We start from the raw sequence: 27,360 nt of genomic DNA on the forward strand, positions 1-27,360 counted from the left end.
TCCCCAGGCGCTATCATTTGTTGACTTCTGTAACCGTAAAAGCCTTTGTTTCTTGCATGTTAACATCAGAAGCCTCCTCCCTAAATTTGAGTTATTCACTGTGTTAGCACACTGAAATTTCTATTCCCAACTACAAAATGTTCCATCTAGATATAACTGCCAAAGGGGGCAGAGTTGCAATCTACTGTAGAGATAGGCTGTAGAGCTCTATCATACTATCCAGGTCTGTGCCCAAACAGTTTGAGCTTCTACTTCTAAAAATCCACATTTCCAGAAATAAGTCTCTCACTGTTGCCGCTTGCCACAGACCCCCCTCAGCCCCCAGCAGTGCCCTGGACACCATATGTGAATTGATTGCCCCCCATCTATCCTCAGAGTTCGTACTATTTGGTGACCTAAACTGGGATATGCTTAACACCCTGGCCGTCCTACAATCTAAACTAGATGCCCTCAATCTCACACAAATTATCAAGGAACCTACCAGGTACAACCCTAAATCCGTAAACATGGGCACCCTCATAGATATCATCCTGACTAATTTACCCTCTAAATACACCTCCGCTGTCTTCAACCAGGATCTCAGCGATCACTGCCTCATTGCCTGCGTCCGTACTGGGTCCGTACTGGGTCCGCGGTCAAACGACCACCCCTCATTGCTGTCAAACGCTCCCTAAAACACTTCAGCGAGCAGGCCTTTCTAACTGACCTGGCCCGGGTATCCTTGATGGATATTGACCTCATTCCGTCAGTAGAGGATGCCTGGTTGTTCTTTAAAAGTGCTTTCCTTTCCATCTTAAATAAGCATGCCCCATTCAAAAAATGCAGAACTAAGAACAGATATAGCCCCTGGTTCACCCCAGACTTGACTGCCCTTGACCAGCACAAAAACATCCTATGGCATACTGCATTAGCATCGAACAGCCCGCGCGATATGCAACTTTTCAGGGAAGTCAGGAACAAATATACACAATCAGTTAGGAAAGCAAATGCTAGCTTTTTCAAACAGAAATGTGCATCCTGTAGCACTAACTCCAAAAGGTTTTGGGACACTGTAAAGTCCATGGAGAATAAGAGCACCTCCTCCCAGCTGCCCACTGCACTGAGGCTAGGAAACACTGTCACCACCGATAAATCTACGATAATCGAGAATTTCAATAAGCATTTTGCTACGGCTGGCCATGCTTTCCACCTGGATACCCCTACCCCAGCCACCAGCTCTGCACCCTCCGCTGCAACTTGCCCATGCCCCCCCCCCCCCTTCTCCTTCACCCACATTCAGATAAATTATGTTATGAAAGAGCTGCAAAATCTGGACCCCTACAAATCAGCTGGGCTAGACAATCTGGACCCTTTCTTTCTAAAATTAGCCGCCGAAATTGTAGCAACCCCTGTTACTAGCCTGTTTCGTATCATCTAAGATCCCCAGAGATTGTAAAGCTGCCGCGGTCATCCCCCTCTTCAAAGGGGGTGACACTCTAGATCCAAACTGTTACAGACCTATATCCATCCTGCCCTGCCTTTCGAAAGTATTTGAAAGCCAAGTTAACAAACAGATCACCAACCATTTCGAATCCCACCGTACCTTCTCCGCTATGCAATCTGGTTTCCGAGCTGATCATGGGTGCACCTTAGCCACGCTCAAGGTCCTAAACGATATTATAACCGCGATCAATAAAAGACAGTACTGTGCAGCCGTCTTCATCGACCTGGCCAAGGCTTTCAATCTGTCAATCACTGCATTCTTATTGGCAGACTAAATAGCCTTGGTTTCTCAAATGACTGCCTCGCCTGGTTCACCAACTACTTCTCAGATAGAGTTCAATGTGTCAAATCGGAGTGCCTGTTGTCTGGACCTTTGGCAGTCTCTATGGGGGTGCCACAGGGTTCAATTCTCGGGCTGACTCTATTCTCTGTGTATATCAATGATGTCGCTCTTGCTGCTGGTGACTCTCAGATCCACCTCTACGTAGACGACACCATTTTGTATACATCTGGCCCTTCATTGGATACTGTGTTAACAACCTCCAAACGAGCTTCAATGCCATACAACACTCCTTCCGTAGCCTCCAACTGCTCTTAAACGCTAGTAAACTAAATACATGCTCTTCAATCGAACGCTGCTTGCACCCGCCCGCCTGACTAGAATCACTACTTTTGGCGGGTCTGACTTAGAATATGTGGACAACTACAAATACCTAGGTGTCTGGTTAGATCGTAAACTCTCCTTCCAGACTCACATTAAGCATCTCCAATCCAAAGTTAAATCTAGAATCGGCTTCCTATTTCACACAAAGCCTCCTTCACTCATGCTGCCAAACATGCCCTCGTAAAACTGACTATCCTACCGATCCTTGACTTCGGCAATGTCATTTACAAAATAGCCTCCAACACTCTACTCAGCAAATTGGATGTAGTCTATCACAGTGCCATCCATTGTGACCTGTACGCTCTCATTGGCTGGCCCTTACTACATATTCGTCGCCAATCCCACTGGCTCCAGGTCATCTATAAATCTCTGCTAGGCAAACCCCTGCCTTATCTTAGCTCATTGGTCTCAATAGCAACACCCACCTGTAGTATGCGCTCCAGCAGGTATATCTCACTGGTCATCCCCAAAGCCAACACCTCCTTTGGCCGCCATTCCTTCCAGTTCTCTGCTGCAAATGACTGGAACGAACTGCAAAAATCTCTGAAGCTGGAGACTCTTATCTCCCTCACTAACTTTAAGCATCAGTTGTCAGAGCAGCTTACCGATCACTGCACCTGTATACAGACCATCTGTAATTAGCCCACCCAACTACCTCATCCCCATATTGTTATTTATTTTGCTCATTTGCACCCCAGTATCTCTATTTGCACATCATCTTCTGCACATATATCACTCCAGTGTTAATACTACATTTAAATTATTTTGCACTATGGCCTATTTATTGCCTTACCTCCATAACTTACTACATTTGCACACACTGTATATAGATTTTCTATTGTGTTATTGACTGTATGTTTTGTTTATCCCATGTGTAATTCTGTGTTGTTGTTGTTGTTTTTAATCGCACTGCTTTGCTTTATCTTGGCCAGGTCGCAGTTGTAAATGAGAACTTGTTCTCAACTGGCTTACCTGGTTAAATAAAGGTGAAATAAAATAAAATAAAATAAAGGCACAACAGGCACATTTATAAAACATCTGGCTCCACTAAATGCAGCATAACTTGTAGTGTACAGACGTAGGATCTTAAATTTAGACAGTTTGCTACAGCAGGAAAATAATCCTGCAGCAACAGGAAATGTGAATTATTATGTGGATTACAAGTTTTACATTTCCTGCATTGCAGGAAAGTTCTCCTGGATCACGATGATCAAATTTAGATCATACATCTGTAGTAAGCTCTATGACTATATTCTATTCTATTCAACAATTGATAGATTCTTTCCCCAACTACACTAATTCCATGACTCACAAACAAATTCCATATTTATTACAAAGTGTTGTCTTTATCAACTTCCTTAGTAAGACCTGTAGCCTGCTGAGTGAGTGTTTAGAATAATAACTTTCCCTGCTTATAACACTAACACCACCGCATGCCATTTAATTTACAATCATGTGGTGACCTGACTCAACAGCTGTTGTTCTATTGATCCCCAGATCAGTTTCCACCCTTTAAGGATGAGTTCATCTTCACTCCCCGTTTCCTTTCCACCCTCCACCCCCTTCAGCGGCAGAATATTAATTCCTCCCTCCCTCCCTTCAGGCAGACAGATAAAGCAACCTTAGAGCCAGCTGTTCAATCAGTGTATATTTCTGTTTGGTGCTTTGATGTTCTGAGGGCAGATCTCTGAACGCATGTCTCTTTGTTCTGAAATCACCAAATATACAAAGGGCAATTTTGCAGCAGGATGTAGGGATGACACAGACCCCTGGCTCTACATCGCCAACAGATGTTTGTTCTAGCTAATAGGGCTAAGGGGGGAAGGAAAGCACGGTACTGCCTGTCACACCCTCTCCCCTGTCGCCCCAACGTCAACCAACAGAAAAACCTCCTCCTCGCTACAGTATATTTGCTTTTCCCACGTCATTTACAACATACAGTATGCCATGGTGTCACGCCCTGACTCTGAGGACTCTTATTTGTTGAGTCAGGGTGTGATTTTCCTTGTTGTGTTTGTTCATTGTTGTAGAATCTAGTATGTCTAGATCTATGTTGTCCGGTGTGGTTCTCAATCAGAGGCAGCTGTCGCTCGTTGTCTCTGATTGGGGACCATACTTAGGCAGCCTATTGGCACTAGTGGGTGGTGGGATCTTGTTCCGTGTGAGGTATGTTGTTTGTCTACCTTGGACTTCACGTTTCGTTTCATTTGTTGTTTTGTCGTGGTGTTTATTCAATATAAATAAACATGTATGCATATCACGCTGCGCCTTGGTCCGTCCCGTCTGTAAACGATCGTGACACATGGCTCTCTTAGACCTCCTCTCAGAGCCAAGGAGCAATATTTTCTAACTTATTTGATTTTTTATATACTATAGATTTCCTTCTATTAAACGCAATATCTTGAAATTATTATTTTAATGGCTAGCTCTCCCTTGAAAGTTCACCACCGCTCATAATGTGGGCTCCATGAATCCTTGAGAATTTGCTTTAATATGAAAAGCATCCTCTGCCCATTCAACCAGCTCTTTAAGGATTCACATGTGAGGCCATGTGCTAAACAGAGTGAGTACGGAAGTGTACTAAACAACCAAAGATTTCAAGACTAAATGCTGGTTTATACTACGTCTATCGACATGTCTGTATACAGTTGTCGCAGTGACATCATGAACATTGTCGTCCGACATCAAACTTGTCGTTGTCGTTATGGAAAAGTATAAACACAAAAACGACAGACATCAGCTGCCTGGTGGTCCAAAATAGCATAACTGGTGTATTTTAACACCAATAAACCCATCCATCTAAACAATGTTTTGGTTAGTTTCTAGCTTGTTATGACCATATAGCTGACAACGTCTTAACTTTAGCTAATTTGTTCCATTATTACAGGAAAATAAACTCACAACAAGATCATTATTTACAAGTTAATGGCGATCTAATTACAGAAAATAGCTTACGGTTGTGATTGTGACGAAATACAAGCAGGGCATTGTACCGGATAATTTTTGAACATGGACACTGTCTCGTTGGCCTAACGTTATATCCTAGTTTGACTTTGGTGCAGGTCATGTTGTTCTTCACATTACCGTCTCTGGTAAACACATACTATATCAAATAAAATTGAAGTTTATTTGTCACATGCAAAGGATACAGAAGGTGTAAACGGTACAGTGAAATGGTTACTTGCATAGTTTAGTCTTTTGTTTAGACATGTAGCTAGCTAGCTAAACAATGAACCACAATCCCAACTCATAACGTTACTACCCTGCATGCATCTACAGGTAGCTAAAGCTAACCAACTAGGTTCAATGTTAGCTAGCTAGCTGACATTAGGCTATAACTAGCAATGCAAATGGCTCTGAGATACGAATAATATTACTACACAGATCACGTAATGTTAGCTAGCGAGCCAGCCAGCCAGCTAATGTTAGCTAGCTAGCTAACAGTATGCATTAACTTGCAATGAAAACAACTTTCTGATAAAATTAGAAACATATATAATATCTGAAAATGTAGCCAGCTAGACTCTCTTACCCATATACATGAATGAACGCTTCTCCCTCTCTGTCATGGATGCCATGGTTGCCCTTAGTTTGAAGATGTAATCTGGAGACAGGTGTTTTATACAACAGCCTTCTGTGTTCTCTTTTCAACTCCCTCCGCATATTTGCAATCAAATGCCTGAATTTTCTCCATCTCCTTAGCTATCATACTCTGCTTCCATCGGGCATTCCACTGATTTCAAAACTTGGTCCTCCAGAAAGTGGAGAGCATTATCAACACTTTTGCAGTTCTTCGTGATATATTTTTAAAAAGCTGCATTAGAAAGGATTACCTACATGGCAGACCAATCTGAACTTATCTCTCGGCATGTCCATCCCTTCCATTGTCTCAGCCAATCATGGCTAGCGGGAAGGTTCCTGTCTTTTTCCGTGGCTAAACCAACTAGGCTCGTAATTTAACAATTGTATTTGTATTTACAGATGGCATACAAGTTTGTTATTAAGGCACATGCAAGTTCACATGTTCCAGAAGGCATATCTGCCAAAAAATGAATTTCTTAAATGCATTTTTTATTTACGTTCAAATGCCTCTCCTGTGAAGTAGTGACGCGGGACATACGCCTAGTTTCCTGAAACGAGTCACATTTACACTCTTCTTCAACCTGCAGAATCTACAGCCCAAAAGCTGCTGGTTTGATGCTGTTCTTTACCACACACACTTATACGAGCATATTGCCCTCCTTTTCTTTTCAAAGTCTGGCTGATATTTTACTTGTGTTGCCAGTATTTTTTACTGTAGGTCTACTAATCTCAGGGGTGGAATTTTTAAAACGTAACTGGGAACTCACCATTGTTAATTTACCAAGAGTTCAGTTATAAAAAACAACAACACTTTTTACCTGACAATATCATGTCACATTCCCACACAATTCTACCCCTGATGTGTATTGCTGTAACATCTATATTCTCTTCTACTACCATCCTCTCACTGAGTACACTCCACCGACAACCCTCTTCAACAGTCAACATGCTATCTTGTTGTTAGAAGGATTTTCCCATTGCGTGTTCCACCTAACATCCAGCTAGGTATACGGTTGTATTTATCAAACACGCTCGCCGAGTGTAAATATATTCATTGTAAATATTTTCATGTCTTCTTAGTGCTTATCTCCTAACCTCCCCCGTTAGCTGGTCTGGCACAATATTCTTTCAAAAGTAACCGGAGAAGAAAGCAGGAAAACAGGGCTTTACCATCACCCTGTATAACAGCTCAGACACAGTGAGACGGGCGCTGTGCAGTTCAGTTCAGAGCCAAGTGGAGGGAGAGAGCCAAACTCACCGTTGATACACTCGTACACATCACAGCATCGCCCGGGGGTACCGTCGCCGCGGGAGACCACCTTGGGGGAGCTTCCCGCGGTGCATTGTGGGAAACTGCACATACCAGGCAAACACTCACACCTAGAGATGGGATGGAGAGAGGGGGATTCATAGAGTTAGCCCACATCAGATGGATACACCCTCACACCTGACTTATTTCACCTGACTACTTTTTATAACTGCCAAAGAAAGTGCATTGATTGTTGCATTCAGGGGGAGGTCGAGGCTCACCTGGTAGGAAGGGTGCAGCAGCCGTCCGCGGTGAGACGCACCTGGGTCTCATAGCTGTCAGGTGGACACTGAACCTGCTGGACAGGAGGGCACTCCACTGTGCTGCAGTCCACACTAAACACTAGATAGGGCACAACACAGAGACAATCATCAGTGCTGCAGTCCACACTATACACTAGATACAGTAGGGCAAAACACAGAGACAACCATTAGTGCTGCAGTCCACACTAAACACTAGATAGGGTACAACACAGAGACAATCATCATTGCTGCAGTCCACACTAAACACTAGGTACAGTAGGGTAAAACACAGAGACAACCATTAGTGCTGCAGTCCACACTAAACACTAGATAGGGCACAACACAGAGACAATCATCAGTGCTGCAGTCCACACTAAACACTAGGTACAGTAGGGTAAAACACAGAGACAACCATTAGTGCTGCAGTCCACACTAAACACTAGATAGGGCACAACACAGAGACAATCATCATTGCTGCAGTCCACACTAAACACTAGGTACAGTAGGGTAAAACACAGAGACAACCATTAGTGATGCAGTCCACACTAAACACTAGGTAGGGCACAACACAGAGAGAATCATCAGTGCTGCAGTAAGTATGTTAATTTGACCAGTTTCTCACAGCAGGAAAATAATCCTGCAGCAACAGGAAATGTGAATTATTAATGGACATTTTTGTAGGGGTGATACATTTTTCGTAAGGACAAATCAAGTCTGACATTTTAAAGTGGAAATTACAAACTTTAGAAGCCTTTTTAAACCTAGAATAGACTACAATTTGTATTTGCGACAACAGAGTGATCAAATTAAGATAGCATACCTGTAGGGAGGGCACAACACAGAGACAACCATGAAAAACCTTGTAGAGGAGCACATTGGGAGAAGAGTGTATTAAGAAAATAGACGTGTCAGTATTTTAACTGCAGCGTTATATGTCATACTGTCTGTTTATGTGAACAGGGAGATCACGGCACCAGCACATTCCTATCCTAGCAACCACTACTTCTGTTGGCTAGGGCCTACGTTATGCCAGGTGATAAACCACTGGCGGAAGGATACAGCTGCCATTCATGAGTGTAGCCTACAATTTGGGCATTGAGCTTGGGAAATATATTATTATATTTATTATTTCTACAATGAGCTAAGTATCAGAATCAGAAAACAATATTGCCATGTCACAAATAGTTGCTAGAAATTGTTATTGGTTGCTAGTGTACCTGGCTTGCACTCGTACAGGTCGCAGCATTCTCCAGGCTTCCCAGAGCCCTTGGATACCAATATGTTGAGGTATCCAGGTTGGCACACCTTCCTCAGGCACCCTGCAGGGCTGCAGACACAGCGGCTGGGCAGGGGACAGCACTCTCCAGGGGGTGCGTAGCCTTCGATTAGCACCGAGTCCTCAGGGCAGCGGGGTGAGAACTGCACCTCACACCGTGCCTTAGAACAGTCAGGCCGCTCCTCTGCATGAGAGAGAGATCAGATTGTTGATTGTAGCATTAAGCCAATATTTGTACAGTTACAGATGAAATAATCTGCCCTGGCTGTTATCTTTAGTGTAATGGTTAAAAACTTTCAAGGAATTTCAAACTGAAACTTTAAAACATGAAGGTTTTTCTCAGGGAATGTTTCTGAAAGGAACACTCTTGGGACACCCAGAACATTGGGCAAATGGACATTAGAGGAATCGGGAATGTTATTGCTAACATTTAAGAACCTACAAAGAACATTCAAGGAACTAAAATGTGTCGGCTGGGCAGTCAATCAAATTGACTATTGACCATTCAGGTCAAAGTCCAAGATTTTATACACACAATTAGCACAAACCCTTTTCCATCAGAAGCACAACAGTTTATTTGTGACTCCAACCTTTATTGAAACAGAGAGCTACATGAAGGAAGTATAAAAGTGCACCAGAGGGGCAGGTAAAACAAGCATTCAACATTGATGTGAACGTAAATTAAGTGAAAATGTAAATTGCTGGAATTATGAGTACAGCAAACAAACAGGAACTGAGAGAGGCGCCGCGTGCTAATGCCCTCCCTTTCAGGATAACACACAGACGCAGGAGGCTAACAGGCAGAAAGCTGAACACACACAATCGGATGTGGCACGCACGCACACAAACACACAAAATCGGCTGTGGCACGCACGCACACACACACACAATCGGATATGGCCAACTACCATCCAGTATAAATTGTGCTGTCTCCAATGTGCTGGAAAGGCTGGTGCACACACAGGTTGCCAACTATTTCTCACTCAACAGCCTATCAAAGCGGCTTTAGGAAGACAGCACATCTACAGCAGTGCAAAGGGTTGTGTAGGACAGCAAGTCGGCTTGTAACAGCCAGGAGGACACAGCAGCACTCTTCTTGGATCTGAATAAAGATTTTGACACTGTTCACCACCACACACTCCTGAGGAAGCTTGCAAAATTAGGCTTTGACAGCACTGCAATAAAGTGGTTCACATCATACTTACAGAGAAGCAGTACACGGCAAGTAGCTTAGTGGTTAAGAGCGTTGTGGCAGTAATCGAAAGGTCGCTGGTTCTTATCCCAGAGCTGACTAGGTGAAAAATCTGTCGATGTGCCCTTGAGCAAGGCACTTAACCCTAAATGCTCCTGTAAATTGCTCTGGATAAGAGCGTCTGCTAAATGATGTAAATGTAAAAATGTACGCCAAACTGCAGAGCACACAGTCAGCCCATGTACCTGTGGTGAATGGAGTCCCACAAGGGAGTTTACTTGGACCCCTACTTTTCTGCATTTACATAAATAACCTTCCATCAGTGCTGGAGAAATGTTGCGTACATTTATATGCAGATGACACAGTCCTGTACTACTCAGCGAAGACCACCCGGGAGTGTGAGGAGGCAGTGTCAAATGACATCAAGAGGGCAGCAGCTTGGTTCACTGACAACAAGCTCTCCCTACACCCTCAGAAGACCAAGGCAATGTTGTTTGGCAACCCACAAAAGCTGAGACACAGGCAAAAGTATCACAATAACAGACGGACAAAACACTTATGAACAAGTAAACCCCATAAAGTACCTGGGGATGAAGTTGGACTAACACCTACACTGGACTTAACACGCTAGCCTGGTCACAGGGAAATGTCTGGGCTTGGTGCTCTAAAAAGGGCAAGGGAGTTCGTCTCCAAGGACATTCTCCTGACAATCTACCACACCATAATAACAACTGACCTGGACTACTGTGCCACGGTATGGCTTCCCACCCTACATCAGTGCAATAAGACAGGTCTTAACCAGCTTATGGATGAGCATTTTACGTTTTTTGATTTTTATTTATTGAAACCGTAATATCAACTGGTTATATTATATCGTCAAACACAATCTTCAAAAAGGCAGTAACCTCAGCAGTGATGCTTGCTTGTACAAGCCTTTGGCTGTGCAACGGCATTGCATTGTTTTGTTAATTTAGTAGACAAGACACTCTTATTTCCTGAGTCCTTATCACAGTCAAGATGGTGTCACCATGGTGCTTGCCTATGGAGCAGTGAGGGGAACGGCACCTCCGTACCTTCAGGCTCTGATCAGTCCCTACACCCAAACGAGGGCATTGCGTTCATCCACCTCTGGCCTGCTGGCTCCCCTTCCTCTGCGGAAACATAGTTCCCGCTCAGCCCAGTCAAAACTGTTCGCTGCTCTGGCACCCCAATGGTGGAACAAGCTCCCTCACGACGCCAGGACAGCGGAGTCACTCACCACCTTCCGGAGACATTTGAAACCCCACCTCTTTAAGGAACACCTGGGATAGGATAAAGTAATCCTTCTACCCCCCCCCCCCCCCAAAAAAAAATAATAATAATAAAATAAAATAAAATAAATTAATTAATAATTGTAAAGTGGTTATCCCACTGGCTATAGGGTGAATGCACCAATTTGTAAGTCGCTCTGGATAAGAGCGTCTGCTAAATGACGTAAATGTGCCCTTGAGCAAGGCACTTAACCCTAATTGCTCCTGTAAGTCGCTCTGGATAAGAGCGTCTGCTAAATGACTAAAATGTAAATGTAAAATGTCAAGACACGCCTATTTTATAGTAAAAGAAAACATGTAATATAACTGAATAAAATATAACTTAATATTTTTTCAAATGAAAAAAGTTGCCATTGTGAAGTGATGTGCATCAAAAATATATATATATATATATTGGTCGCATACACATATTTAGCAGATGTTATTGCAGGTGTAGCGAAATGCTTGTGTTCCTAGCTCCAACAAACAGTGCAGTAATATATAACAACACATAAAAATACACACAAATCAACAAAAAAAAAGTAAAATAATGGAATATTAGGATGAGCAATGTCGGAGTCCGGAGTGTGTACATACAGTGCATTCGGAAAGTATTCAGACCCCTTTACTTTTTCCACAATTCATTACGTTACATCCTTATTCTAAAATGGATTAAATTAAACATTTTCCTCACCTATCTACACACAATACTGCATAATGACAAAGCGAAAACAGGTTTTACGAAATTTACATAATTATTCAGACCCTTTGCTATGAGACTCGAAATTGAGGTGCATCTTCTTTCCATTGATCATCCTTGAGATGTTTCTACAACTGAATTGGAGTCCACCTGTGGTAAATTCAATTGATTGGACATGATTTGGAAAGGCACACACTGTCACGATCGTTTACGGACGAGAAGGACCAAGGCGCAGCGTGATATGCATTCATATTTATTTCACGAATAAACACACGACAAAACAACAAACGAAACGTGAAGTCCAAGGTAACACACAAACATACCTTACACGGAACAAGATCCCACACCCTACTAGTGCCAACAGGCTACGTAAGTATGGTCCCCAATCAGAGACAACGAGCTACAGCTGCCTCTGATTGGGAACCACCCTGGCCAACATAGATCTAAACGATCTAGAAACTAACATAGACAAACCCAACACAGAAAATACACACCCTGACTCAACCAATACAAGTCCCTAGAGTCAGGGCATGACAAACACCTGTCCCACAGTTGACAGTGCATGTCAGAGCAATAACCAAGCTATGAGGTCGAAGGAATTGTCCGTAGAGCTCCAAGACAGGACTGTGTCAAGGCACCGATCTGGGGAAGGGTACCAACAAAAATTCTGCTGCATTGAAGGTCCCCAAGAATACAGTGGCCTCCATCATTCTTAAATGGAAGAAGTTTGGAACCACCAAGAATCTTCCTAGAGCTGGCCGCCCGGACAAACTGAACGGAGAAGGGCCTTGGTCAGGGAGGTGACCAACAACCCGATGGTCACTCTGACAGAGCTCCAGATTTCCTCTGTGGAGATGAGAGAACCTTCCAGAAAGACAACCATCTCTGCAGCACTCCACCAATCAGGCCTTTATGGTAGAGAGGCCAGACGAAGCCACTCTTCAGTAAAAGGCACATGACAGCCCGCTTGGAGTTTGCCAAATGGCACTAAAGGACTCAGACCATGAGAAACAAGATTCTCTGGTCTGATGAAACCAAGATTGAACTCTGACATGAATGCCAAGAGACAACCTGGCACCATCCCTGCGGTGAAGCATGGTGGTGGCAGCATCATGGTATGGTGATGTTTTTCAGCGGCAGGGACTGGGAGACTAGTCAGGATCGAGGGAAAGATGAACGGAGCAAAGTGCAGAGAGATCCTTGATGAAAACCTGCTCCAGAGAGCTCACGACCTCAGACTGGGGCAAAGGTTCACCTTCCAACAGGACAACGACCCTAAGCACACAGCCAAGACAACACAGGAGTGGCTTCAGGACAAGTCTCTGAATGTGCTTGAGAGGCCCAGCCAGAGCCCGGACTTGAACCCGATCGAACATCTCTAGAGAGACCTGAAAATAGCTGTGCAGCGACGCTCCCTATTCAACCTGACAGAGCTTGAGAGGTTCTGCAGAGAAGAATGGGAGAAACTCCCCAAATACAGGTGTGCCAAGCTTGTAGCGTCATACCCAAAGTGCCTCAATAAAGTACTGAGTAAAGGGTCTGAATACTTATGTAAATGTGATATTTCACTTTTCTATTTGTAATAAATCAGCAACAATTTCTATTAACCTGTTTTTTCTTTGTCATTATGCAAATATATACAAATAAAAAACTGAAAACTGAAATATCACATTTACATAAATATTCAGACCCTTCACTCAGTACTTTCTTGAAGCACCTTTGGCAGCGATTACAGCCATGAGTCTTCTTGGGTATGATGCTACAAGCTTGGCGCACCTGTATTTGGGGAGTTATTCCCATTCTTCTCTTCAGATACTTTTTATGGAGTATTGAGTGTCGATTGATGAGGGAAAAAATTATTTAATCAATTTTAGAATAAGGAAAAAGTCAAGGGGTCTGAATACTTTCAGAATGCACTGTACTTGACCCCCTCTCAATCAGAAAGATTTCTGGCTCCCAGGTGTCTTTTATATAGGTAACGAGCTGAGATTAGGAGCACACTCTTAAAGGGAGTGCTCCTAATCTCAGTTTGTTACCTGTATAAAAGACACCTGTCCATAGAAGCAATCAATCAATCAGATTCCAAACTCTCCACCATGGCCAAGACCAAAGAGCTCTCCAAGAATGTCAGGGACAAGATTGTAGACCTACACAAGGCTGGAATGGGCTACAAGACCATCGCCAAGCAGCTTAGTGAGAAGGTGACAACAGTTGGTGCGATTATTCGCAAATGGAAGAAACACAAAATAACTGTCAATCTCCCTCTGCCTGGGGCTCCATGCAAGATCTCACCTCATGGAGTTGCAATGATCATGAGAACAGTGAGGAATCAGCCCAGAACTACACGGGAGGATCTTGTCAATGATCTCAAGGCAGCTGGGACCATAGTCACCAAGAAACAATTGGTAACACACTACGCCGTGAAGGACTGAAATCCTGCAGTGCCCGCAAGGTCCCCCTGCTCAAGAAAGCACATATACAGGGCCGTCTAAAGTTTGCCAATGAACATCTGAATGATTCAGAGGAGAACTGGGTGAAAGTGTTGTGGTCAGATGAGACCAAAATTGAGCTCTTTGGCATCAACTCAACTCGCCGTGTTTGGAGGACGAGGAATGCTGCCTATGACCCCAAGAACACCATCCCCACCGTCAAACATGGAGGTGGAAACATTATGCTTTGGGGGTGTTTTTCTGCTAAGGGGACAGGACAACTTCACCGCATCAAAGGGACGATGGACGGGGCCATGTACCGTCAAATCTTGGGTGAGAACCTCCTTCCCTCAGCCAGGGCATTGAAAATGGGTCGTGGATGGGTATTCCAGCATGACAATGACCCAAAACACACGGCCAAGGCAACAAAGGAGTGGCTCAAGAAGAAGTACATTAAGGTCCTGGAGTGGCCTAGCCAGTCTCCAGACCTTAATCCCATAGAAAATCTCTGGAGGGAGCTGAATGTTCGAGTTGCTAAACGTCAGCCTCGAAACCTTAATGACTTGGAGAAGATCTGCAAAGAGGAGTGGGACAAAATCCCTCCTGAGATGTGTGCAAACCTGGAGGCCAACTACAAGAAACGTCTGACCTCTGTGATTGCCAACAAGTGTCAAGCCCTGGCTCTGGGGACTCTTTTATGTTGAGCCAGGGTGTTAGTTTCTATGTTGTAGTTTCTATGTGTTTATTCTAGATCGTTTAGATCTATGTTGGCCAGGGTGGTTCCCGATCAGAGGCAGCTATTGCTCGTTGTCTCTGATTGAGAACCATACTTAGGCAGCCTGTTTTGCACAGTTATTTGTGGGATCTTGTTCTTTATAGGTTTGTGTTTGTGAACCTTTAGACTTCACGTATCGTTTTGTTGTTTTTGTGATTGTATTAAGTACTGATTAAAAGATGTACGCCTATCACGCTGCGCCTTGGTCCGGTTCTTACGACGATCGTGACAACTGACCTCTGTGATTACCAACAAGGGTTTTGCCACCAAGTACTAAGTAATGTTTTGCAGAGGGGTCAAATACTTATTTCCCTCATTAAAATGCAAATCAATTTATAACATTTTTGACATGCGTTTTTCTGGATTTTTTTGTTGTTATTCTGTCTCTCACTGTTCAAATAACCCTACCATTAAAATTATAGACTGATCATGTCTTTGTCAGTGGTAAAACTTACAAAATCAGCAGGGGATCAAATACTTTTTTCCCTCACTGTATGTAAGAATGCTGTTCATTGACTATAGCTCAGCATTCAACACCATAGTACCCTCCAAGCTCATCATTAAGCTTGAGGTCCTGGGTCCTGTGCAATTGGGTCCTGGACTTCCAGACAGGCCGCCCCCAGGTGGTGAAGGTAGGAAACAACATCTCCGCTTCGCTGATCCTCAACACTGGGGCACCACAAGGGTGAGTTCTCAGCCCCCTCCTGTACTCCCTGTTCACCCATGACTGCGTAGCCATGCACACGTCCAACTCAATCATCAAGTTTGCAGACAACACAACAGTAGTAGGCTTGATTACCAACAACGATGAGACAGCCTACAGGGAGTACCCCCCTATACACATCGATGGGACAGCAGTGGAGAAGATGGAAGTTTTAAGTTCCTCTGTGTACATATCACTGACAAACTGAAATGGTTCACCCACACAGACAGTGTGGTGAAGAAGGCGCCACAGCGTCTCTTCAACCTCAGGAGGCTGAAGAAATTTGGCCTGTCACCTAAAACCCTCACAAACTTTTACAGATTCACAATTGACAGCATCCTGTCGGGCTGTATCACCACTTGGTACGGCAACTGCACCGCCCACAACCGCAGGGCTCTCCAGAGGCTGGTGCGGTCTGCACAATGCATCACCGGGGGCAAACTACCTGCCCTCCAGGACACCTACAGCACCCGATGTCACAGGAAGGTCAAAAAGATAATCAAGGACAACTACCACCCGAGCCACTGCCTGTTCACCCCACTATCATCCAGAAGGCGAGGTCAGTACAGGTGCATCAAAGCTGGGACAGAAAGACTGAAAAACAGCTTCTATCTCAAGGCCATCAGACTGTTAAAAAGCCATCACTAGCACAGAGAGGCTGCTGCCTCCATACAGACTTGAAAATCACTGGCCACTTTAATAAATGGAACACTAGTCACTTTAATAATGCCACTTTAATAATGTTTACATATCTCATATGTATATACTGTATTCTATACTATCTATTGCATCTTAGCCTATTCCACTCTGATAATGATATTGCTCATCCATATCTTTATATATTCTTATTCCATTCCTGTACTTAGATTTGTGTGTCTTAGGTTTTTGTTGTGGAACTGTTAGATATTCCTTGCTAGATATTGCTGCACTGTCGGAACTAGAAGCACAAGCATTGTGCTACACTCACAATAACATCTGCTAACCATGTGTATGTGACCAATAAATTTGATTTGATTTGAGTAGGCGTATGCTTAATGATTCTGATGTAAATACGATCTTTGTCTTTATCACACTAATGTTTTGCATATTTTCAGTGTGGAACCTATTTATGTTCCGGGGGGTTATAGCTTAGGCTAACCAATTTGAAATGTCACTAGCAGTTCGCAAAGTAGCTTAAGCAGAAAATACTGTAGATGGGACGCAATTATTCCAAAACTGCAGCTTGATGTTGGAACACATATTTTCCAAAAAACTATCGTCATTTGGCAAGGAATGTAGCTTGTGTGTCAATTACGTTTTTATAGGCATTCATTTCTGTAGGCCTAATGGGAGCTTGTGTGCTCACTCAGCACATGTGTGTGGAGGGAGCGTTTGGAACGCAATTGAGTGAATGAGACACAGAGGGGAAAGGGAATTTAGGGAGAAGAATGGTGTAATGCTTGGCTTGGTTTCTTTTTTGTTGTGCCCCACAAATGCACATGTACAAATGGAACACTAGAGTCAAAGCAAATTAACGTTGTCTACAAGACAACATTTTACTTGCTCGTTCTGGCAGCCACAAAGCACATTCCACCAAATAGTTGTACAGTATTTGAAAAAGATCTCTGGTTAAAGATCGAGCTTTGACGTCCGTTCGAGTACTCGATTACTCATGCCCATCCCTAAACCAGCTACAGCGTATCATCAACAGGGTTGCTCATATCATGACTGGGCATTCATGAAGGGAGCACATAAAACAGAGGTTTTTCTGCAAAAAGTTGGAATCGACCACTGACGGACAGGATCCACACCCTAGTGACTGTTTTCAAGGCGACACAGCACAAACTATCTGAATACGTCAGACCTGTTCAGGTGGGAGTCTCCACCCATCCTCCGGGGGCGCACCTGAACAGCAGCCAAAACTTACGAACAATGGGAACCGTACCTGCTGGCACAACCATCAGTTAAAAACATGGCCTTCCAAGGCAGTCTGGAGTTCTTTGGACCACTGCTCTGGAACAAGCTGGACTTATCCACACGACAGCTAGCTACCATGTCCGCCTTCAAAAGAGCTGTACACAAATCAAGACAGATGTAATGTGAGCGTAATTTCGTATTTATGCTATTGCGATGTGTGCTTCTGTGTTTGTTGTGTTAGCTGTGCGTTGGTATTGTGAGAGAGAAATTACATATTTACTTGATTTGTTTGATATTAATAGTTAACTCTAGTTCCCTGCAGCTAATCTGGGCGTATAGTCACTAGAGATAGCTTGAGCTGACAATTGACCCGGCCTGCATTCCATAGACAAGATGTGGTGTGTGTAACCGAGATAGGGATAGCCTGGAGGAGTAGAACGAAAATCCTCATTGTTCCTAATGATCCTTGCCATCTGGGAAACTAAGCCGGGTTGGGGGTAGAACAACACCCCGTGCAAATAACTAACAGATGAACCCAAAGTGGCTTATGATGCCCCGGTCTGCATGGGAAGGGTGGAACCAGCCATGACTAAGCATAAAGCATAAAGCATAAAGCATAAAGAACTCTGCATTTTCTGTATGTCAGAGCTCTCGACCAGCCTCACTTACTACCTTATTAATACGTTTTGAATAAAGTAATATCCTGATTGGTGATTGACCTTGTCTCTCCTCATTATTGATTAGAATTTCCACGACAATTTTGGTGACGAGGATGGGATCTGCACTTCACCTGTTCACCACTCCTGAAGACCTGGGTAAACTGTGCACAGGAGATCAGAAATTGGGATCTCAGGGAAAACCACGCTCCTGTAGAGCAACTGGACCCGCCTAAGATCTGAGAGGAAGCGGGCAATGGTGGATGCCAGATCCCGAACATAGTACTGAGAGAGCTGAGCTTGAACAATCTATCAATAAGTGATGTCGTGTAAAGATAAGAAGAAAAAAATAAAAAAAATAATAATAATAAAAAAGCCCCTGTGGTATGCCCACAGCTGGGTTAACTAGCAGGACTGTTGAGTTGGTAGGAGTGTTCTTAAGTGAGGTATCCTTGGACATGCAGTACCAGTCAAAAGTTTGGACACACCTACTCATTCAAGGGTTTTTCTTAATTTTTACTATTTTTTACATTGTTGAATAATGGCGAAGACAATGACATAACACATATGGAATCATGTAGTAAGTGTTAAACAAATCAACCACGCTTTGTCTTGATGCCAGCTTTGCACACTTGTGTGTCCAAACTTTTGACTGGTAGTGTAATTGTTAAATTAGCCAGTTGCGGGCAACCAAAAGTCCAGATCCGTGGTACTGGGTTGATCACAGTAGGACTGGTGAGGTTAATATATTGAACGAGGGACTAGAGTGCAGGTGAAACCTTACGAGGGCACCTGGCTTGGTGAAGTTCAAATTATAACGTGTAATGTTTTGATAAAATGTTTTGATAAATGAGGTAAATAGGTATGCCCTGGGTTAATATTGTTAGGGTTTTGTTATTCCTGGCATGTCACCTGAAGTGGAGGTTAGAAAATACAAGGTAAGATTAGATTTTTGGAACCATCTTACATACATTTACATTTTAGTCATTTAGCAAACGCTCTTATCCAGAGCGACTTACAGTTAGTGAATGCATACATGTTGTTTTCTTCTTTTTTTTTATACTGGCCCCCCGTGGGAAACTAATCCACATCCCTTCCGGCCAAACCCTCCCCTACCTTGGACGACGCTGGACCAATTGTGCTCCGCCCTTGGGTCTCCCAGTTGCGGCCGGCTGTGACAGAGCCTGGACTCAAACCAGGATCTCTAGTGGCACAGCTAGCACCGCGATGCAGTGCCTTAGACCACTGCGCCACTCGGGAGTCGTAGTTAGATAGGAGACATGGGTACTCTGTTGGTAGTTTTGCACATTTGGATAGACATAAGATAATCCATACCACAGTAATCGCAGTAGGAAATATCCCAGTGTGGAGACACCCCGGTTTTGGGACCACTAATATTTTGAAAATGGTATGGGTTTCCTTGTTCATATAGGCAGGGTTTGAAATCTAAAAACAGCGCTAACCGGTTTCCCTCGTCTGTCTCATTCCACTGTGTGTCCTGTGTGTTCGTGTTTCTATATGTGTGTGTGAATGTGATATGAGTGTTGTGTGAGTGTAGAAATAAGTGTTAATCTTAAATTTGGATAATAAGATATAGAAATTTGCATAAAATATTATAAAAATGTGGATAATACGTTTCGATTTATAGCGTTATCTTGGGGTTCCATCCATCACTGCCCATCATAGAATATCATGGGGTGGTATTGAGTGTGGGATGTTATTTTAGACAGTAAGTGGCAAGTCTATAAAGTCTGGAAGGCTAGAGAACCGTTGAGGATACGTGCGGAGCAGCGTCCGGGAAATTTGAGTTTTTGGGTTCTGCTGGGAGTGTTTGCAGAGCTGCCTTGTAGCAATGGGGAGTCGTTGACAACGCACATGGAGTGTTGGATGTGAGTACCTAAGATTTCTAACGTTATGTATGGATTCTGTGAATATATGAAAATGTGACAAATTGTATGTGTGTATAATCTATTACTACAGATTTGATGAAGTAATGATGGAACGAATGATAAATAATATACTAACTTGCGCACCCAAACGTAGACGTACGTCAGGTTTGAAAAATTATTAATAAAGGTTTTCTGAGTTGGTCCCTTTTATGGATCATTTGATAAAGATAAGGTTTAAGCATTATATGACTGTCTACAAAGTCTGGGAAATAGTCTCAGAAACTGATTGGGGTACGTCCACTTTTTGGTAAGAATATGGGAAATTGACCTAACCGATGTAACTATAAAACGCTCATGGGACTACATTTGCTATATTTCTCGAATAAACTTTTCCCATACAGTTAAGAGTGAATTAAGGTGGAGTCTCGACGTAAGTTATAACGTAGTACAAAGCCAAATTAGGGGTTTCCATCAAAATAATTATCATTGTGGAGCTAATGTGATGTAGTAAAGGAATTTCATTATGTCGCAAGGGAAAAGATAATCCGCTTTTATGTTTCCAAATCAATGAATGTGGATTTAACTCATTGACTGCTAATTTATTTCCTTTGAGCATGTGAATACTTTGCAAAGAACTTTAAGGTTATTTTCTGGTAATTGTGTCATTATTATGTGCCAGATGTTAAGACTACAAACCATTGTAATTGTGTTATTTGCATAGGGTCGGTGTTACTGACTAAAATCTGGGTTTCTGACTGTAATTCAACTATTGATATGTTTTGCTTAGATAGATACAACGGTCAGGGTTCAAATTGAAAGGCTAATTTATTCAACATGATTAGCAGGGCCATTTCGAGGTAATAATATTTTGGGGTGTGGCCTAATGGTTTGCTGGAGGAACCTACTGAGAATGGGGTTGTAATTTAAAACACTGAATTGAATATGGATATGAATTGAATATATGCTTGTCAACAACAGCAAGTGTTTGTTTTATTACCTGTAGTCTAATCAGAAGGGACTGTTACCTATAACTAATGCATTCTAATGATAGCGGATTGGCAATTGTGATAGAGCTGTGACCATGATCATAATGGATAACTAAACATGGATATTATTTATTGCATGATAATAGAAGGCTACAACAGCAATGCATTGAAGTTGTGGGCAGACAGAGGTTCCTGTGTTGTGAACTATTTTATATTTTTCCTTATGAATTGACTGATGTATAAATTCGGTGCATTACATGTTAATTTTAAAATAATAGACATTTAATAAGTGTGATGCAGAAAGAGAAGACAAAGTTGTCAAGTTGTTTTTTAACCTTACGATAGAGGTAAAAGCAGAACGTTGTTTGAGAATGTTATTTATAATTTTCTACTGGACAGAATGGAAGAGTTTCCATGTTTTAGTCTGAGGGTGTTAGCAACTGGTGCTCGCTGAAATCTAGTGGGCTGTAAGAGACATAGTGGGTTAGTTTGGTGTAGAGGTATGACTAAGTTGAATGCAGATATGTTCTTTGAAAATGTATAATTATTATTACTCAATTCTATAGTTTGGGTAACACCAGTGAATTTGAGCAGAAAGTTAATGTATTTTAAACCGATAATATGTTTCCACTACGTGGAACAGTGTCAAGTAATTTAAGTGGATTGCAGTTAGTTTTGACTATTACGCTGATGAGACAGCACCAACTTTTTGAAGGTTCTAGATTTGTTAATCAACACGTTTCTATTTTTACTAAATCAATGCAACAGATTACAATAATAAGATTACCGGAAAGGGGTTCTGGGTTTGTTTATTTTAGAAGGTGTTCATTCTGCTTAACGGGACGCTGTATCATCTGATGTGTTTTAAATTTACCCTACGGGAAATTAGATTGGAGTTAATATTGGGAGTAAGTGTTAGTAGAGTTTTTAAGAAGCAATTCTGTCAAGCGACAGCATTGGGGTTACCAAACCTAAAATGTTTGTTCATGAACATGAAGGGCATTGTGGTGTGTTGGATATGGGAAATCATGCTAAAATAAGAGAGACCAGTCAGATACGGGAGTGAATCATTAGACTCGGTGGCGAGATAAATGTTGCCGTGTCTAAGGGTAGTACATGCTAAATTAAGGGCACATAAACGTTGGGGTGGAATAAAACAAACAATTAATGATTGGAGGGAGGACAGTGGACTTATCATTATCGTGTTTTGTTTGTAATTAAAACTTTTGGGTTGCTGATTAAGATGTAGGGTAGAAATGTACACTTCTCTTCCAGGAGAGGGGTTAATCATTATCTCACTCTGTGAAATGCTTCCTGAGAGTCTGGGGAGCGCAGTTAGTGAAATTCAGCAGTTTTTTTAAGTATAAATGTATCTGTATTCGGCCGTAAAGAGAGCACCCAAATTAAATAAGGCCTGGCCATTTTTGTTTGTTTTTGCCCACACTTGTTATGAATATTTGTTGGTGTTTTTAATACAGTGTTTGAATTATTGTGAGTGGTCTATTCTTTTGGTTTCAGTGGTGGTTTTTAAGGGTTAAAGCCGAGGTATCTTAAAGGCGCACACTAATGGCATTTTCTGTTTTATTTTTTTATTTTTTATTTTTTATTAAACGCATGTGAATTATTTTGATAATAAGTGTATTGGAAACTTACTGTAACCTGGGACACGAAATGAATGAAATGTTTGACTGTTTTTAAATAATTAGTCTAATATAGAAGGGATTGAATGACCTCTGACCTCTGTCCTGACTTTCTAGTGTGGTTTGATCACCCTCACTGGAAAGCCGAGAGAGGGTGGGTGATGATTTAAAGGTCATATCTAATACTGATTTGAAGGACATGGGTAAAACTCATACTTATAATTAATAGTTATATTGTGATTCGGACCACGAGAAGGATAGACCTGTCTCTAGTCTATTTTTCTATTCCTTGTATGACCGTATGGGCAAACATTTTTCTTTATGGAGTTATTATGGATTTGTTATATTCAATAGTTTTTTATTATTTCACCAGTAGTGTTGTTGTTTTCTACACATTAATCACATTATGAGTAATGTGTCAAAACTGGGGGAGTTACCAGTCCTCTGAAGGTTTTTGGATTGAAGTTTTACACACCTTGAGTGATATATAGAAGTGTATCGAGTGATATAGGAAGGAGTGTATTGTTGTGTTGTTTGTTCTGTTTTGTTTAGATACAAATCTCACCAGATTGGGTTTGCTGGATGATGGAGATTACTCCCTAAGGATTGGCGGTCTAACTTCCTGACCCTGTGACTCTGCGATGAGGTCGACAGTGTGATAGGGGAGTATATGCCAATTTGAAATAATTGTTTTAACAGAATGTGTTGTTATGTTCTTTGACATTTGTCTTAGAGATTTGTATTAAGAATATTGGTAAAAGTAATAAGTGGTCATACAGTTAATGCTTGTCTGGATTTCCTGAATCAGAAATGAACTGAACTAAATTGTTGTTTTGATCTGTCCTCTCTCGAGGTTATGGTGAAGGTGACTACAGATGGTATCTATATGCATGAAAGGGATAATTTGGCCGAGAACGGTGTGAACCTCAAACCCCCTCTAACCAGCTGAAGAAGAGCGACAAAGGCATTCAATACGACCTTGTCTTCACCACTTCTACCTGAGACCTGAGTCTGAGCCAGCAACCTGTACACAGGAGTGCTACAGGAGTCCACGTGGAATGAGCATGGAGAGAGATCCGTTCCAAAACTTCTCTCATATTGCTGGTATACTCGTTGGCAAATGGACAAGACATAATAGGTGCTGTGGTGGGGCTCAGGTGAGACATTAGTCTGTCTGGGAAAATCTGATTAATCCTGAGACATTGAAATTGGGACATTCATTTTGAACTGGGAAACTATCTGAAGAAGACAATGAAGAGACACCAGAAGAATGAGTGCCTGAAGGTGGGGTTGGTCAACTGTGCCCATAATTGATTTAGACTTGTCCAAAATTGTTTATTTCGGGTATCAAGTTGATTGTAGGGGTCTACAGTCGGCAAAATGTATAGTAATTTAGACTAAGAATGCATTGAGATACTGATCTGTAATTATAACCCTGATGAGAAAGTTAATGCTAGAATTATAAGATGAATATATTGTATGTTAATATAAATGTACATTCTGCTAGGGTCGATGTGTGCTAAATTGAGGGTTTTAACTTTGAGTGATAGAACCAACGTGAATCACTGAGAAATGTCATTCTAAATTTGGCTTGGATAATTCATTGGTTAATTATGATTTGGAAACTGACTGATTGATTTGAGTAAGTTGTTAGTATGTTAATAACTATATGAGTGGAGCAATTAATGTATTATGGATTGATTGTTTTGATTGTTGTTATGCTGATTGTGACATGTGTAAAGAAGTTGTGTACTAAAGATGTTGACACCATTCTCAGCATGCCCTGGTGAATGGAGAGGGTGAACTCTGATCCTGAGAGTGAAACTGATCCTAATCTATTTGACCTATATCCATTACCAAATTACATTTTTGATGATAATGACAATATTCAGGAACTATAGCAGGTTTATGCTAATGCAACATAGGCGTTGCCTTATACACTTGAAGTCGGAAGTTTACAAACACTTACGTTGGAGCATTAAAACTTGTTTATCAACCACTCCACAAATTTCTTGTTAACAAACTATAGTTTTGGTAAGTCGGTTAGGACATCTACTTTGTGCATGACACAAGTAATTTTTCCAACAATTGTTTACAGACAGATTATTTCACTGTATCACAATTCCAGTGGAAGTTGACTGTGCCTTTAAACAGCTTGGAAAATTCCAGAAAATTATGTCATGGCTTTAGAAGCTTCTGATAGGCTAATTGACATCATTTGAGTCAATTGGAAGTGTACCTGTGGATGTATTTCAAGGCCTACCTTCAAACTCAGTGCCTCTTGCTTGACATCATGGGAAAATCAAAAGAAATCAGCCAAGACGTCAAAAAAAAAAAAATGTAGACCTCCACAAGTCTGGTTCATCCTTGGGAGCAATTTCCAAACTCCTGAAGGTACCACGTTCATCTGTACAAACAATAGTACGCAAGTATAAACACTATGGGACCACGCAGCCGTCATACCGCTCAGGAAGGAGACGTGTTCTGTCTCCTAGAGATGAACGTACTTTGGTGCGAAAAGTGCAAATCAATCCCAGAACAACAGCAAAGCACCTTGTGAAGATGCTGGAGGAAACAGGTACAAAAGTATCTCCACAGTAAATGAGTCCTATATCGACATAACCTGAAAAGCCTCTAAGCAACAAAGAAGCCACTGCTCCAAAACCGCCATAAAAAAGCCAGACTAGGGGGGATTGGAGGGACGCCATGTGCGACTGACGTGTTTTCCGTTTGCTCCCGTGGTATTTTTAAAGTTTATGTGAATTTTGCAGCAAAACCGTATTTATTTTCATATATTATTTTGGTGATCCCTTCCCGTAAAAACCAAGACTACTTTACTTCCAAATATCAGCATGTCGACGAAACATAAGGCCAAAAGCATGACTTTGAGAAAACCCGGCCTACAAGACACACTCTCATCACCGCCCTCCCCTGAGCCTGACGACCCGGGGACTGATACTCTACCCGGGGGGGCGGCTTGGCCTGGCGGCGCTGAAGTGAACATTCTCGAGGCCATCAAACTACTACGCTCTGAGATAGTTGAAATGAAAACGGAGGTGGTTGCTACGATTGAGGCCCGAATAAAGGAGGTTTCTGATACTTTAAAAGCAGATCTAACCATCCTGCGGAACGAGACGGTGCCGGCAATCGCATCACTCAAAACAACAATGGAGTCGCACACTACAACGATTGCAGCACTGGAGACCTTCGCTACAAATGTCTCCGACTTAACTACATCCCTGGAGGCTGACGTGAAACGCCTAGCTGCGGACTTGAAAAAGGTGAAGGAGAGCTGTGTAAGTTTGGAGGGATTCTCTCGCCGCAATAACCTGAGACTTGTATCAGTCCCAGAGTCAGCGGAAATGCCTCGCGCCACGGATTTCGTTTCTGGGCTGCTGAAGGATGTTCTAGCCTTGGATGAAAAGCCCCTGATTGATCGTGCCCACCGGTCGCTGCGCCCAAAGCCCCGGGATGGGGAGAGGCCCCGTGACATAATTCTTCGAGTGCACTTTTTCCATGAGAAGATGGAGATTCTCCGACGAGCCCGCAATACCACTCTGAGCTTTCAAGGACAGAGCTTCTCCATCTACCAGGACTACTCCCCCACTGTTTCCAGGCAGCGCGCAGCTTTCGGACAGGCCAAACGACTACTTCGGGACCATCCAGGTGTGAAGTACGGACTGCGATTCCCGGCCCGTTTATGGCTATCTCATGATGGTAAAGACTACACATTTGAATCTCCGGATGAGGCTCTCTCTCACATTCAACGTCACATCAAGAAGTCTTGAACTTGCTCATAGTTCAGCAACTGTTGCTAGCGAACTGTGGATAGTAAGTAACCCACCTGTGGTACAACTAGGTTTAGCTACAACATGCTAATTTTGTATAGTTGGGGGGTTGGCGTACCCATTCAGGCTTATTTGATGTGATCTAATGTTTTGATCATCTAGTGTGCTTACCTTACAAGCATTCAGTCATTTTAATCTCATTGTATTGCGGTTTTACTATACTCCTGTGTTTTCTAGGCTGTCTTGCTCACCTATTCAGTTTGTTTACATAGTGTCTCAGTGACTCAAAATATTCTTGGTTATTTGCTTACTGCATCCGTTTGCATTGACCCAGTAAACAGTAAATGCTTCCCGAGGCGACACGTTTTTTTGGGGACTTCACTTAAATTTTAAGGCTCAGAGCGTCATTTATGCCCAGCAAGCGTTAAACGTTGCGCACACGTAGTTTTTTGGTCTTGGTTGTAAGCTGTCTCAGCATTCAACTAGACAACTATTATAATAATAATAATTATTATCATTTTTGATTGTCTTACTACGATTTCCTTACTTCAAATTAGGTTTTCGGCTGAGAGCCGTTACACATTCTATTTATTTTCTTTATTTTCTCTCTCAAATGCCTGTTATAAGACTGGGAATATAATTATATACATCTACAAGTGGTGCTTTTGTAATTTCGTCTGCACAAGGGATTCACCTTAATTTCTTTTATTTAAAAAATGATTATCTCTTTTTGCTGTTTGATCCACTAACAAAACACGACTTTAAAGAGCGGGACTGTGGGTTTAGGTTTAAGACCGCACTCTCACAGACATACTGTGCGAAGAGAACATGCTCTATTTAGGCTTGTACCTCGTTTGGGGAG

General features: G+C 42.3%; 1 protein-coding gene across 1 annotated transcript in view; it reads right to left on the bottom strand.

Moving 5' to 3' along the window:
• The window catches only part of LOC311119756 (cysteine-rich motor neuron 1 protein-like), a gene marked incomplete at both ends in the record, with an annotated part of 42,947 nt that extends 17,383 nt beyond the window's left edge, over positions 1 to 25,564 (bottom strand). The window contains 4 exons of the mRNA XM_084194414.1: positions 6,987 to 7,108; positions 7,259 to 7,379; positions 8,497 to 8,739; positions 25,549 to 25,564. Coding sequence (XP_084050540.1) covers positions 6,987 to 7,108; positions 7,259 to 7,379; positions 8,497 to 8,739; positions 25,549 to 25,564 — 502 coding nt within the window. The remainder of the gene's footprint in view (positions 1 to 6,986; positions 7,109 to 7,258; positions 7,380 to 8,496; positions 8,740 to 25,548) is intronic.
• Positions 25,565 to 27,360: the final 1,796 nt, after the last annotated feature.

Source organism: Coregonus lavaretus, assembly GCF_964263955.1.
Source record: "Coregonus lavaretus genome assembly, contig: HAP1_SCAFFOLD_2309, whole genome shotgun sequence".
NCBI classification, from domain to species: Eukaryota; Metazoa; Chordata; class Actinopteri; order Salmoniformes; family Salmonidae; genus Coregonus; species Coregonus lavaretus.